Source organism: Capronia epimyces (genome assembly GCF_000585565.1).
Source record: "Capronia epimyces CBS 606.96 chromosome Unknown aczIQ-supercont1.3, whole genome shotgun sequence".
NCBI classification, from domain to species: Eukaryota; Fungi; Ascomycota; class Eurotiomycetes; order Chaetothyriales; family Herpotrichiellaceae; genus Capronia; species Capronia epimyces.
Genome location: NW_006912906.1, coordinates 1,444,317 through 1,458,809, shown reverse-complemented (window position 1 = coordinate 1,458,809; position 14,493 = coordinate 1,444,317). Strand labels below are relative to the sequence as shown.

At 53.2% G+C, this 14,493-nt stretch overlaps 6 protein-coding genes across 6 annotated transcripts; 3 read left to right on the top strand and 3 right to left on the bottom strand.

Moving 5' to 3' along the window:
* Positions 1 to 208: 208 nt before the first annotated feature.
* A1O3_03792 (uncharacterized protein) lies at positions 209 to 670 on the bottom strand (the record flags this gene model as incomplete). Its single annotated transcript, XM_007733927.1, has 1 exon — positions 209 to 670. A coding segment is annotated over one exon (462 nt), but the record flags the coding sequence as incomplete, so codon positions are not given.
* An 891-nt stretch (positions 671 to 1,561) lies between these two features.
* Positions 1,562 to 3,334, bottom strand: A1O3_03791 (uncharacterized protein; the record flags this gene model as incomplete). Its single annotated transcript, XM_007733926.1, has 6 exons — positions 1,562 to 2,173; positions 2,248 to 2,366; positions 2,437 to 2,473; positions 2,542 to 2,667; positions 2,748 to 3,000; positions 3,093 to 3,334. The coding sequence occupies 6 exons, from the start codon at positions 3,332 to 3,334 to the stop codon at positions 1,562 to 1,564; spliced, it is 1,389 nt and encodes a 462-aa protein (XP_007732116.1).
* Positions 3,335 to 4,091: 757 nt separating this feature from the next.
* On the top strand, positions 4,092 to 6,083 carry A1O3_03790 (uncharacterized protein; the record flags this gene model as incomplete). The annotated part of the gene is made up of 5 exons (XM_007733925.1): positions 4,092 to 4,364; positions 4,463 to 4,579; positions 4,670 to 5,016; positions 5,089 to 5,323; positions 5,403 to 6,083. 5 exons carry the CDS (start codon positions 4,092 to 4,094, stop codon positions 6,081 to 6,083), a joined length of 1,653 nt encoding a protein of 550 aa, XP_007732115.1.
* Positions 6,084 to 7,750: 1,667 nt separating this feature from the next.
* Positions 7,751 to 9,376, top strand: A1O3_03789 (uncharacterized protein; the record flags this gene model as incomplete). The annotated part of the gene is made up of 1 exon (XM_007733924.1): positions 7,751 to 9,376. The coding sequence occupies one exon, from the start codon at positions 7,751 to 7,753 to the stop codon at positions 9,374 to 9,376; it is 1,626 nt and encodes a 541-aa protein (XP_007732114.1).
* Positions 9,377 to 10,355: 979 nt separating this feature from the next.
* Positions 10,356 to 12,918, top strand: A1O3_03788 (vesicle-fusing ATPase; the record flags this gene model as incomplete). Its single annotated transcript, XM_007733923.1, has 2 exons — positions 10,356 to 11,009; positions 11,059 to 12,918. 2 exons carry the CDS (start codon positions 10,356 to 10,358, stop codon positions 12,916 to 12,918), a joined length of 2,514 nt encoding a protein of 837 aa, XP_007732113.1.
* Positions 12,919 to 13,562: 644 nt separating this feature from the next.
* Positions 13,563 to 14,199, bottom strand: A1O3_03787 (uncharacterized protein; the record flags this gene model as incomplete). Its single annotated transcript, XM_007733922.1, has 2 exons — positions 13,563 to 13,657; positions 13,680 to 14,199. 2 exons carry the CDS (start codon positions 14,197 to 14,199, stop codon positions 13,563 to 13,565), a joined length of 615 nt encoding a protein of 204 aa, XP_007732112.1.
* Between the last annotated feature and the right edge of the window lie 294 nt (positions 14,200 to 14,493).

Genomic DNA, 14,493 nt, shown 5'->3' with positions numbered 1-14,493 from the left:
GCTCGCTCATATAAGTCGCCTATCCAAGATGTACTGCAAGCCATCCGTGTCAATGAGTATACTAGCGACGGATGAATCTTCCAACGGCCCCAATCCTGCTCAAGACCCACTCCTCCAACAAAGCAAGGGCATTTCCCTTCCAAGTTCTCAGCAGCTCCATGACAGAAGAGCCTACAGCCCAGCTGAAGCGTCTGCCAGACGTCCCTTGAATCCAAGGACAAGAGCTGGCTTCCAGCACGAAACAGAACGTCCTGCCCTTCTGCCACCCCAATGTCTTGATCGTCATCTCCCTAGCAGATTGGGACTTGAGACAATCATGGTGGCGCCGTCTCTTGTTCATAATGCCCTTGACCTCGGGATTTGCGACGAAGGCGACATCCGAGAGGAATGATAACCCCGTGCTTTGAGGCACCGGTAGAGCCATTCTCGAGCGGCTCATGAGCCACTGAATCCGGCTGTGGATCGTCGGTTGGAGGCCGATCATGCCTTGGAAGTACGGGTGGGAGAGCTTCAGCGATAGCAGGTCAGGATACTTCAGTTCTCTGACGATCAGTCGGTGCAGCTCCAGGGGTAATGTGAGGAACGGGGGTGGCTGTGCGTCGCTTGGCCTACCGAGGTATGCCTCCAGTGTGGGTGGCTGTCGGTCGCTCTCTAAAGGCGGAGTCGGCTCTGTTGTCGAGGAGGAGGATGGTGTTGTCGGCTCTGTTGTCGAAGATAAGGATGGTGTTGAAGGCCCAGGCGCCATGGCTTATGGTCGTACTGTACATAAATCTGATCGCTTATCCGGGGCAATATAATCACCAGGTTGAGGTTGTTTTTTGGCTTTCCAGCCGGTGCAACTTCTTGTGCTGTGCTGCCTATGCTGCCGTGTCCGCGTCTGTGTCGGGTTATGTTGGGCATCTACATACTAATTTATAGAGGGCAGTGGATTTTGTTTCCCAAGGCTGCACTGGAGGAGATTGTGCTGCCTGGCCGGTTGGTGCCTTTCACCTTTCATGAATTCCTGGTGCCTAGCAAGGCTGAGCTGCCGCAACACCCATCATAGGAACATACAGTAATCTACCGCCTGCTGAAGACACGGTGGCATAACATTTATTCTGGTTCCATGTCTCTGCTTGGGTGGCATTCCATCGCTGCATAAACCAATCTACTGGACGTGGAGTGTGTCATTTCGAGTTTGGACCTGTGGGGTGGTACCATCCCCACGCGCATCCTAGATCTTGTCACTCAGGTACATCACCTCGGCGTCTGTCAGGGAGGTGCCTTGATTAAAAAAATGAATTGGAACGTCGATGGCGAGATCTCAAGGTGGATCGAGACGCGTGAGAAAGAGACAAGAGGCACGAGACATGTCAAAGGTTGAAATGTTCCCTGTTCGCTATCAAAGGGGTATGGGGGGAGCCCAGACTATATAGTACTGTATGCCTATACCAGCTTTCTGGTTAAAGAACAAGGCTGGGAATGCCTAAGTTAGCGCCTAAGTTTGGCAAGACAAGCACGAAACTCAATATCTTGCCACCCACCGTCTACAAGTTTTCAATCCTGATGCAGCGTTCCCCTTTCACAATGTTGCCCTGGCCGGAACGTGAACTTCGGCCTCGGTGATTTCAACAATGACCTTCCCTGGCACTGTTGTGATCTTCTCTTCGACAGTGGCACTATTTCCTTTCCCTGCGACATTTCCCACCTCGACATGTTTTCGAAAGGTGGCTTCAACGTCATGTTCCGCCAACCATGTGGCGTCCATGCGGGCCGTGTATCTTTTCCTGAATTCCTCGTCGGTCTCGCCGTGTCCGCTGCGCCTCTTGGCCAATTGAGAGAGATTGTTGCGGCGGTGCGCTTCAACAATGGCTAAAAGTTTCGAAGAATGTGGTTTTCGGACGGCCTCGTACAAGTCAAAAACGCGAAGAAGCTGATCGGGGACAGACTTCTGTGGAACGATTCCACCGCTCGACGGGAAGACCTCTTCAAAAGCCAGACTTAGCGCATAGGCGTCGTCGATGGCCAAGGCGGCACCCGCAGCGAAGGCTCCTCCATGAGTGTGAGCGGCATCGCCGAGCAGAGTGACTCGATCTTCGAAACTCCACTGGTCAAGTACTCGGCCGGCTATATTGGTGTATGAACGCACCCATGGGATGCGGTCGATGATTGCTAAGACCAGTGAATTCCAGCTCTGGCCCAGAGAAGTGGGAATTGTCAGCGGAAGTCTGGACCACGAACACTAGGGAGAGGAAGGAAGAATCTAACTGCGTAGCGTTCGCGGAGAGTGTCCACACTGGCACTTTTGTTCCAGTCGGTTTCGCTGTACTGGTGATCTGTTCTGGGGTCGACGATAAAGGTGGCCGTGACCGCATATTGATCAGACCCTGTCGAGGTCGTTCAGCACAGACACAGATACAGACTCGTAAGCGGCGCGGTTTCGTGTGCTCAACTTACCCGCTCTCGTGGCAAAGAAGAAATCCAGCCCGTTAGTCTAGATCGATCCATAATCAGCCTCCTAGGAGTGTGTAGCCTGTAGCCAACAGAGAAAGGCGAACCCACAAAATGCGTAGAGTTCTGAGGAAGATTGGGAATATCTTCGACCAGAGAGTAGTTGAATACAGTGCGGAACACCACATCCCCCGTCCATGACAACGTATGGTTTGGCACGAAAGACTGCCTCACTTTCTGTCCCGGCGCCGCAAGGAAAGCTTAGTGTCGGCCCAGGCATAATAGACAGCGATACGCGAATAGTGCATAGTGCTCACCGATTTGATTCCATCGGCCCCAATAACGACGTCGGTGTTGATGGTACTGCCATCGCTGAAGGTCACCGTGGCCCCTTGGTCACGATGAGCAGCCACGGACGCAACCTTCTTGCCCAGATGTATGACATGTGGTGCAACATGCTTGAGAAGACCCTGCTGCAGCCTGGCTCGATGCATCCGCGCAAAGTGATGACGGCGATCCGGTACGTTTCGAAAGAAATCTCGGCTGATGACTTCCCCGGTCTTGTAATGGCTTTGGTTTTGGCCTGGTTTTCAGCCATCGGAATCGACGGGAACGGGAACGGTCATACCGTACCTTGCAAAGGCACCAGGAACTTGACTTACGCAAATGTCATTGGAATGCCGTTCGGATTGCGCCAGCCCACTGCATCCGTCAGGACGTCGGCGACCCCGATTTTCTCCAGCGTCCGTAGTGCATTGGGAGCCAGCCCGATGACAGCTCCTATCTCTTTGAGCTCGGTCGCCCGTTCGTATATATTGACTCGAAGGTTCGGGTTGTGCTGAAGAGCCGCTGCGAGCGTGAGGCCGGCAATGCCTCCTCCTATGATGGCAACCTCTAAAGGCATGTCAAAGTAATGGTGGTGGTGATGGTGATGGATGTGGCCGAGAGTTGTCGTGGGATGTGATGGTAGACAAAGACACCTCAGCACGTCTTCATCACGACTTTTTATTCCCGATTCTGGATATTGCGTGACGACCAACCCCCTTTATCGATGTGTATCGTAGAATGGCCGGCGCCGGCAACGGCGACGGGTCTACGACGCCTCAAGTACGGGTTACCTGATTGGGAAATTCTCGGCCGGCGGCGACGCTCGCGACATGTCGCTGTCCACTGGAGGACGGAGGGCCTACCACAGTCCTGCTTGGGGTATGTACCATGTTTATAGTGTACTCGGTAGGCGGGAACTCGGTGATATGACGCGACCCGGGCCGTGGGCCTATCTTCTATCTTTTTGCCTAAACCTGATTCAGGGTATTCTTGGCTCAATCAAACGGCGCTCTGGTCGGGAATGCTCGTTGAGGACAAGCCTCGTTGCTCCATGGGGGGATTGGAGACCGGGCAGTTCGGGAGCTGCCCATGAACATGCCTGAAAATTATTGACCATCTTCTATAGCTGCCATGGCGGCTTCCAACGCAAGCAGTGTCTATTATGGCGACATTGCATGGGAGATACGACCGCCATGCCTTAACGACGATAAAAGGCCTAAGCTGTCCAGGGGCGGTTTTGCCAGTATCTCGTGTCTCTCCATGCAATTGATTGATTGATTGACCGCAGAGTTCACCACACCCACCTCTCCTGGACTGTACAATCGCACAGCAAGATGGGCTGGGGCTGGGACCTGAAAGCCTGGAAACAGCAGCGAGACCCTTCCCCTCCTGGCACCAGCGCAGGGTCAAATGGGGAGGTCGAGTTCACAAGCGCCACCACCGTGACAGAGAAAGGCTCCAGGGTCGAGAGAGTTGCTGACGAGGAAGACGTCCCTGCTGTTCGGCCTCACACCGACGCCGTGGACGACCGCAAAGTCGCTCTTCTGGACACCTTCACCCCCGAAGAGCAGAAGAGGATCATACGCAAGATCGACTATCGGATCTTGGTCACCATCGGCATGCTGTATCTGATCAAGCAGGCAAGTGGCTTCCCTTGTCTCGGTTCTGCGTGTACCATGTGAAGCTTGACTGACCAAGGCGATAGATCGATTCGAACAATGCCGCCAGTGTCAAGGTTCTAGCGGTCGGGAAGCCCACCAATATTCTCAAGCAGCTACATATGACGCCCGACGACTACAACTGGGTGCAATCAGTCTACTATGTGAGTGTACAGCACTTTGCACTACCTTACCACAGGCCCCTGGGGCTGGTCTTGACGGTGGGAAACTGCGACACCGCTGACAGGAGACAGATCTCGTATGTCATCTTTGAGCTGCCCAGCAACCTGTTCCTGAAATGGATGACTCCCCGGACTTTCCAGACCAGGATCTGCGTTCTTTGGGGTCTCGTCATGGCATGCCATGCCGCGGTCAAGAACAAAGAAGGTCTCTATGCTGCCAGATTCTTTCTCGGCCTCGCAGAGGCAGGTCTCTACCCAAGTATCATCACCCACCTGTGCAACTGGTACCGCAGTGACGAGATGGCCAAGCCTATCATGTGGCTATACGCTATTGGCAATCTCGCTGGCATCCTTGGATCTCTACTTGCCTATGGGATTTCGTATCTCGACGGGAAGCACGGTCTGAGTTCCTGGCAGTGGTACGTTTATATGCTCTCCCATCCAGCCGTTTGAGAAGAAGATAGGAAGCTGATGCTTGGAAAATGGTCCAGGGTTTTCTTAATTGAAGGAGTATTGACCATCGGCTTCGGCCTTCTTGTCTACTTTATCTATCCTGACTACCCAAAGTCGCCACGCACGGCGAAATGGCTCACCCCACGGGAACAAGAGTTCATGGACCTGCGACTGACGGAAAATGCGCCGAGGACCCATGATGCCTCCTTCTCCTGGAAAGAGGTCGTCGACAATTTCACCGACATCAAGCTTTGGACTTTCTTGTTCGCCCAGGTGAGTGATTTCCGCCCACTAACTTGATTGCCAAGTTGCTCGGGCCCAACCAAGTTCTTAGCTAACATGGACCGCCTAGATCTGTATGACCACCGGGGCTTATGGGCTGAATTGGATCTTGCCGACCGTCACCACCGAGCTGGGATTTGCCGGACTTCCCCGGAACCAGCTCCTGAATATCGCACCAGCTGCCTGTGCGATTCTCTTCGTGATCATCGCGGCCTACATCTTGAATAAGGCGTGGGTGCCCCGGCCCTTCTTGGCCCTGAGTATCCTCCTCTTCGAGGTTGCCATGTACGCCATTCTGATAGGCACCAAGCGGCCCGGCGCCGTCTATGCGGGATGTATCTTGGGCGTCGGCTCTGCACAAGCGCTCGCCGTCCCAGTTTGGGCGTGGCGAACATCTTCATTGAGTGGCACGACCGGCACCGCCTTTGCGTTGGGCTTACAATCAGGCCTCGCCCAGCTCGGCGGAGTCATAGGTCCCCAGGCATTTCGGGCCAAGTACGCTGCGAGCGGATATAAAGTGTCCTTTGGCATCTGTACCGCCATGGTCGCCGGGTGCTTCCTCTTTAATTGTTTGAATTGGTACCTAACTCGGAACCTGGAATGGGATGTCCTCCGAGTGAAGCGAGCCCGCATCAAGGCGGAGAAAGAAGGCCGCTTGTTTACGGAAGATGATGTTAAGTTCTTCCACCAGAGGCAGCACTTTTCGAAGACGCTGAGAATCCAGGACACCAAAGACACCATACACGTTTGAGTTTGAGTTGGAAAGGGAAAGGGAATGGGAATTGGAACTGGAATGGTATGCCTCCCGTACTTTGTCATTTGTTGAGGGTGATCTAGAATATCGTATCGCTATAACAAATAGGTTATAGGTCAGCATCAACACCTAAGAACTTCACAATGCGACTGACCGCTTGTTCATCCTGATGAAGAAATGGGTCGTCCATCGTAGGGTGAGTGCTGACGCATATGACTCGGCTAACCACGGTATTCGGTTCTCAGTGGCGGCCAGCGCTTAGGACTTCGCGCAACAACTTGAATTCATTGGCAGAAATGAGAAGTTGTCATTGCCCCCGGGAACATGTTGTAGTCAAGCCCGATTAGAATGAGCTGATAAGAGTCGGCACATTGGAATCCTAAGTACCTAGTAAGTGATTCGTCAGAACGAGGGACGATGTCGTGATGGCCACCTAGTTTGTGTATCTGTACTATAGACCAACAATACCATTTCCACCACATCACAGCTGAATGACCAGTCTACCCTTCTCGTTGACCCTCAGTCCTAGATGTTCTCTAATCATTTACTACATCTATTGGCTGAGGGAGGGCTGCTCTCTGCAAGCGGGGTAGTCATAACGCCAGCTTCGCATCTTCTGGTCTGCTGATAGAGCGTGGAATACAATCAAAGTACACAGAAGCCATTTGTCCTACATGGAAGATTTGGTGGGTTTGGAGGCAAGCCAGGTGCTTCGAGTTGGTGGACTTGATTGCTCTTCCCTTGGTCCTAGGATCGCGTTTCTTGGGCGGGTCTGAACGAAAACCTCGTTCGGGATGCCGTCGTCCGCACCATCACCATCGTCGTCGCCGCCCTCGCCGTCGCCCTCGCGTTCATTTCGTATGCAGGAAAATGCTGCAGCGAAGGTAGGTGGCAGCGGAACCTTCCGTCGCTTCCGGCTTCGATACACGTCCGATGAGGAACACAGCGGACCGTGGTCACATCCCACAGCCAAGAAGTCACGACTCGAGGGGCCAGGAAAAGAAGGCGGTGACAACCAAATCCGACAAGATGACCCTGAAGAGTCATCGGCCTCACCATGTCATCGATGTCGACGGCTAAAGAAAAAATGCTCTCGCTCACTTCCAGCCTGTTCCTCTTGTGTCGCCGCAAGGGCAACCTGCTCTTTCTCATCCCCAGAGTCATCCTTGTCGCCATCGGTTGAAGGCAGCATAGGACTTCCTGCCATCTTGACCGAGGTCAAAGAACTGAAAACGCAGGTCGAATGGCTGTCGCAAGGTATTTGCAGGCTCATCGAACAGCAACCCATTCAGACACACCTTCAGAAGGGGCCCAGGGGTACTGTGCCGCTGACGGTCGATACCATTGGCAATCATACCGGAGAGCCAGCGAAGCTAGGATCGATCTATGCTGAGGGAAGCGGTTCTATCTCTGTCAGTGACGACAACCAGCACCGCCACATCTGGACGGACCTTGCAGGTTCAACTGTATCACCACAACCATCCCGGATCTGGGGTGGTTCTGATCACATGCACTATAATGCAGTACCAGAGTGTATGGCAGATAGTCTGGTTCAGGCTCCTCTTGGTCCTGGCAATGTTGACGAAGGAGAGAACGGAGAACAGGGACCGGGACGTGTAAGGTTCGACGGTCATCACTCACATTCATCCCCAGAAGTGGCGCCAATGGCTCACCAGATTGCCGCCAGGGTTCAGAACAGAACTGACAAAGAACCAATGAGGGTGGGAAGGACGGTGACGAGAGAGCACCTACCCACAGGCCTCGACCACAGAAAATGCGTCAAGGCTTTCTTCAACTACATCCACGAGGCATATCCTGTTTTTGACCGAACCAAAGTCACAGCGGAGGCCGAGCAGTATTTCATGGCTGCAGCGAAACCAGGTTCCATACCGTGCGCAAACGTCCCTGTCAAATTATATATGATCATCGTCATCGGTTGCGCTGCCCTGTGCAGCGTGAGAAAGTTGCCGGAGGACATGGCGGAGCGAGTATTTGTGCCATATCAAGAAATCATGAACGACTGCCTGATGCTGCCGAGTGTCGAAACCATCGAAAACCTGCTCCTGCTTGCGTTGTACTCGATCTATGACCCTCTCGGCGTGTCACCGTGGACCTTGACGGGAGTCCTGGGTCGGCAGGCTATCGCCATAGGTCTCAATCGCAAGTGTCGGATCGTTGGCGATGAAGGCGGTGGCGCCAGCGCCGCCGACGACAACAGTAATGGCCCGGCCGTCATGGCCACCACGGGGCTCGAGGCGGAGCACAGACACCGCTTGTTCTGGGCCATCTACCAGTTCGACCGGATGATCGCGGCGGCGTTCGGCTTGCCGTTCGTCATTGATGACCAGAGCATCAACGTGCCTCTCCCCGGAATCACAGTGGAAGAGTTTGCGTCTTCGGAACGAATTCACTATACAAGAGTACTCCAGGTCTCACGGAATTCCATCGGCCTCCGCAACCTTGAAGGCCGGGTTTTCCAGCAGGTCCATCTGGGCAATTCTCCAACGACATCTTCGACCAGTACCGGTCCCAGCATCAGCATCAGCACCAGCAGCCTCACATATATCGACCGTCGCGCGATACTGGAAGACTTTCGGTCCCGTATAGACGACTGGTACGCCCAGCGCTGTCTTCTTTCCCGCTTGGAGAAGGACAATGTCGAGTTTCTCAACACCATCGGTTGGCTGAACCTCCGCTATTACAGTCTTTTGGCCCTCCTGTATTGTCCGTCCGACTTCAACTCGCAGCTCTCCTCGGGGCAGGTTTCCGACCTTCATCGCACCATCGAGCAGTACATCTACTACTGCGCAGTGCTGTTTCAGCAGCAGCACTTTCCACTGACTTATATCACTCTAAACAGATTGTTGTTGGTCCTGCTCATCCTATTGTTCTGCATTGATAGCAGCAGTCACCCGGGAGACGTCAAAGGCGGCAGAATCGACGCCCACGTGGTCATCTCTTTGTGCATCCCCATTCTCGAAGCATTTCCAGACCGCTGGTCGTCAGCGAAACGAATGCTCGTCCTTTTTCGTCGTCTCGACTGCGTCCCGCAGCTCGGACAGCCTCCTGATCATGGTTCTGCGACCAATTCGACCATGTTCGACGAAACACTTCCCCTTGCTTCTTCTGCCATGGGTGCTGGATCTTATCAGCAAGCTGAGGCAAGCCGAAAAGGCTCAGTGGGCCAAGGTGTTACTTTCGAGGATGGTCTGGAGCGTATTAAGAATGATGCATTCGCTCTTTCCCAGGAGATTTTAGGTCCTTCCAGTGTGTACAACAACTTTTCCTGATTCGGGTGGGGGACGTGGACGTGGATGTCGGGAATTCAAATTTAAATGGCGAAAAAGAGAGGGTTTTCGTCAGTCCTTCGACTCACAGTCCTCCATAACTGTGAAGCTTGGTTGGGAATTGGCCGCTTCCGACTAGAGTGGAAAGGGAGAGATTGAGAGAGACTGTGGGCCCTTACGAGTCTCCCATCTCTAAAGCTGGCGCCTGGTACCTAGTACCTAGTACCTAGCACTTACCTTCTGTCTTGAGACGTCAACCCAGGCAAAGCCACTCTTGAACGATGACAGAAGGCAATTGTCCCGTACTTCTTGAGGCTCTGACATGTGTACCATATCCCAGGCCACTTTCCATAGACATAGGTAGATATTATCCCCACAAACTACGCGCGGTTGGTGGCTCTTGCGTGGTGGTCTTCCCTGAGAAGGCGTCGGGATCACTCGTCCGCGATATGGTGTACTGGTCGACAATGATCTTCCGACGTTGTGCTGGTGACCAATTCAAGAATGGGAGGAATATAAAGCGGCAAGGCTATTATCCCTATATAGCAGTCAGCCTACTGCCGCAGTCGCTGCTTTACGAGTCTCCAGGCTACCCAAGAACGGCCGAGAGAAGACAAGGCGGCGTCATCGGCTTGCACCTGGACAGGGTCGCCGCAGCGGCGTGAGGCGACTACGGTTCGAGGTCAGCCGCCAAACTGTCAAAGTCGCAGCATAGAACCAACTGTTTCACACGGACTTCCCTTCATTCCTTTGACCTCACGCTATGTTGAATATATGGTAGAGTGCGGAACCTCCCATCTGACTTCTAAACGGCATTGTACAGAGCACATCTGTCCTTTTCTGTCAGCGTCCGGCGCAGGCGACCGGATTCTTCGAACGTCCCATCCATTCGCCCCGGGGACCGCGATAGTCACGCTTTAGACGCCTCTCTTTGCCTCCTCTGTCCATAGACCTAGGTCTCTTACCCTCGCCCTTCTCGAAAATGTCCTTCCTCAATCGAAATAACCTCTTCGGCGGAGGCCAACAACCCCAACAACCTCCACGAGATCCCTATGGCTCCCCGAACCGAGCGGCCCGTCCTGGCTACAGTGGAGGTGGCTCTTTTGACACTCCCATGAACGGAGGCTATGATACACCTCCTACTCGACAGCCTCAAGGATATGGCAGTCCTGCCCTTCCTGCAAGAAGCAACCCACCGCGACCGACAGGCCACCAGAACAGTCCTAGTAAAGGAGGGGCCCGGCCAGGTGGTGGCGGTGGACATAGCATGATTCTACAACCCGCGAAGAGCCCGGACAACTCATACACGTTCCGCAATCTTGTCGCGGTGTCGACACAGGACCTCCCTCCGTCGCGTGACGGGACCGATATCTTCCTCCTCATCAACAACATGTACGTGGTCACGGCGCGACCCCTAGATTCGTTTCCGCGGGGATATATTGGGCTCTCAGAACCGCAGCGGTCATGGATGGGTGTGGCCTTGACCGATCAAATCCAGGCCGAAGTCTATGACCCTTTTAGTCAAAGCAGCCAGGCTTACATTGGAGCAATGGACATAGAGATTGGATTTGCCAGTTCGAGGAAGATCACAGACGCCCCTTACGACCAGGATGACCTTGCCCGGGAAATCACAAAGGTATGAGTCGAACGAATTCTCTACGGAATATTGACTGACACGGTAGCAGTTGTACAACAGCCAGATGTTTGCGCCTGGCCAAAGATTCTTGATGGATTTGAAAAGTATTCCTTTAAACCTCCAGGTCAAAACGGTGCAGTTGGCCGACTTGAGTGAAAAGGCGGCTCCGACGACATCTGATCCGCGCGCGCGAGGCATCTTGACCCCACAGACACAGATTAATTTCTTCAAAGACGGCAAGACGCCCATCAATCTCAAAGCGTCATCGAGGAGGCCCGCGGCAAACTCGATCATTGCTCCCGACTTCAAATTCGAAGATATGGGCATTGGTGGGCTCGATGCCGAGTTTGTCACCATCTTCCGAAGAGCCTTTGCGTCTCGGGTCTTCCCTCCTGGGTTGGTGGAAAAATTGGGCATTCAGCACGTCAAAGGGATTCTGCTGTATGGTCCGCCCGGAACCGGAAAGACTCTGATTGCCCGACAGATTGGTAAGATGCTCAATGCTAGAGAGCCAAAGGTCATCAATGGGCCGGAAGTTCTCAACAAGTACGTCGGACAGTCAGAAGAGAACATCCGAAAATTGTTCGCCGACGCAGAGAAGGAGTACAAGGAGAAGGGTGACGAGTCTGGACTTCATATCATCATCTTCGACGAACTGGACGCCGTGTGCAAACAGAGAGGTAGCGGTGCCGGGGGCGGGACGGGCGTGGGAGACAGTGTGGTCAATCAACTGCTTTCGAAGCTTGACGGTGTCGACCAGCTCAACAATATCCTGTTAATTGGCATGACGAACCGGAAGGACATGATTGACGATGCTCTGCTCCGTCCTGGACGTCTCGAACTCCACATGGAGATTTCCCTCCCGGATGAACATGGGAGAGCCCAGATTCTCAAGATTCACACCCAAAAGATGCGGGACAATAAAGTGCTCGACCCAGATGTCGACCTACTCGACCTTGCGCGCAAGACCAAGAACTTTTCTGGCGCCGAGATCGGTGGTCTGGTCAAGTCGGCTACGTCTTTTGCATTCAGTCGACATATCAAAGTTGGAACCATGGCCGGCATTACCGATGACGTGGCCAACATGAAAATCAAACGGGCAGATTTTGAACATGCCCTGGAAGAAGTCAAGCCCGCCTTTGGCGTGTCAGAAGAAGAGTTGTCGTACTGCTTGAGAGGAGGGGTGATCCACTACTCTCAGTATATCCGCGACGTGTTGGAAGAAGGCAAGCTGTTTGTGGAACAGGTGCGACAGCCGCAGTCGACGCCCTTGTTTTCGGTCTGTCTACACGGTCCCCCGGGGTGTGGAAAGACAGCATTGGCGGCCAAGATTGCCATTGATTCCGGCTATCCGTTCATCAAGCTGATCAGCACCAAGGATACGTTGGAGATGAGTGAGAGCCAGAAGATCTCGTATCTCAGCAAGGTGTTCATGGACGCCTACAAGAGTCCGATGAGCGTCGTGGTCCTGGACGACATTGAGGAATACATTGAATGGACGCCGATAGGCCCCCGGTTCAGCAACCCCATCCTCAAGACGGTGGTGGCTCTATTACGCAAGGCGCCTCCTCCCGGGCGAAGTCTGTTGATTATTGTGACGGCGACCCAGCGGAGCGTTTTGCAGCAACTGGATTTCTGGCGGCATTTCAACTCGGACATACCCATTGCGAATGTTCGAACGTACGAAGAGCTTGAACATGTGATGAAAGAGTCCAAGGCGTTTGCGCCGGCGGACGTGTCCCGAGCGATTGCCGAGATTAAAGACATCACGCGGAGTGAGGAGGTGGGCGTGGGCATCAAGCATGTCCTGCAGGCGATTGAAACGGCCAAGCTGGACACGGATCTGGTGTCGAGGTTTGCCGGCACTATGTCGAGGGCGATTGCAGAGAGAGGCAATAGTTATGGTTAGGAAGCACTTAGGAGGGCGTATAGATTAGATATAGAAGCAGGTGGCGTGGGACCACGACCAGTCAGAGGGCAGAAGTCAGAGAGCCTCTCTACCTCATCATTGATGCCTTTCTGTCTTTCTTTCTGTCTTGCTGTCTTGCTGTCTTGCTGTCTTGCTGTCTTTCCGCCAGAGGATTCACTTACCATTCTGTTCCCGTGCGACGAAAGCTAGGTAGAGGTAGGTTGAGGTATGTACAACATTAGTATCAGCATTAGTATCAGTATCAGCATCAGCATCAGCATCACCGTGTCTCATCAGGATAGATGAATACAGGGAGGGTTCCATGTTCACGTAGAGATCAAATCATTTAATTGGGCCAAGGTCTGGGAGAATCCCAACTATACAAAGTACAGATCAACGATAGAGATGAGGCTGGGCAATGGACCTGAGACAACAAAGCTGGCTAATTAGATTGTTCCTAGCTTCCTCCTCAACTTCTTCATTAACTTGTTCACTACTCAACTTCTGTCACAGTTCACCTAAACTGTTACACCACGACAGCCGTGAAAAGGACGAAGGAACTAATTCACAGAGTGAATTAGCTAGCTACTTGGCGTATATGACCGTCACAGCTTCTTGCTACTAGAAATCAACTTGTTCACTGCTCAACTTTTTCCTTTCAACGTGTCCCGCAACAACTCGAACCCGGACTTGATCGGACTCAGCTGACAGTATTCGTAGCCGCCACCTTCTTCAACGACTTGGACTCAAATTATTCATACCCGCCACCTTTTCCACCACGTAAGCTGCCAACCGACCGTTCCCAACACAGTCCTCCGAGCTCGCCCGTGCAATGTTCAAATACTCATTCCTCTCGCTCTCACACTCCCCAATCGGACAGACGATGCCTGCATATTTGAGCAGGATGGTGTTGAGGATCAGACGACAAGTTCTGCCATTGCCGTCGAGGAATGGATGGATGTTGACAAATTCCCCACATGCATGGGCGGCAATGTAGAAGGGATCGATCTGGCGCTCAGCTTCTGCTTTTCTCAAGTACTCGTTCAGCTCGGTGATGAATCTGGCCATGACTGTAGGGACACGCTGGGGAACGACGAAATTGGTGTTTCCTGCTCGAACCGGCACATTTCGATACTTTCCCGCGTAGCTGCTGCTGGGGACCACTTGCTTGTCTGCAGACACGATTACTGGCACTCCCGAGCACAAAATCCTGTGGGTCTCTTTGATCAGATCTTCGGAAATTTCCTGGTCATCGCGCACGACGGCCTCCACCATGTGCATGAAGGCCTTAGCATGGTCGACTACTTCTCGTTGTTGTCGTCGTTCTCGCTCTCTGATTTTCGTGGTGCTTGACGTTCCAGACTTGATGTATGTTTCTGTGTCTGTGTCTGTCTCTATCTCTAGCCGGTTGTGGTTGTGGTTCTGGTTGGTGCCCAGGCAGTTGTGATTATAGTTATGGTTGGTCTCTAGGCGGTCGTGGTTGTCGTCGTGACTGTCGTCGTGACTGTCGTCGTGACTGTCGTCGTGACTGTCGTCGTGACTGTCGTCGTGACTGTCGTCGTGACTGTCGTCGTG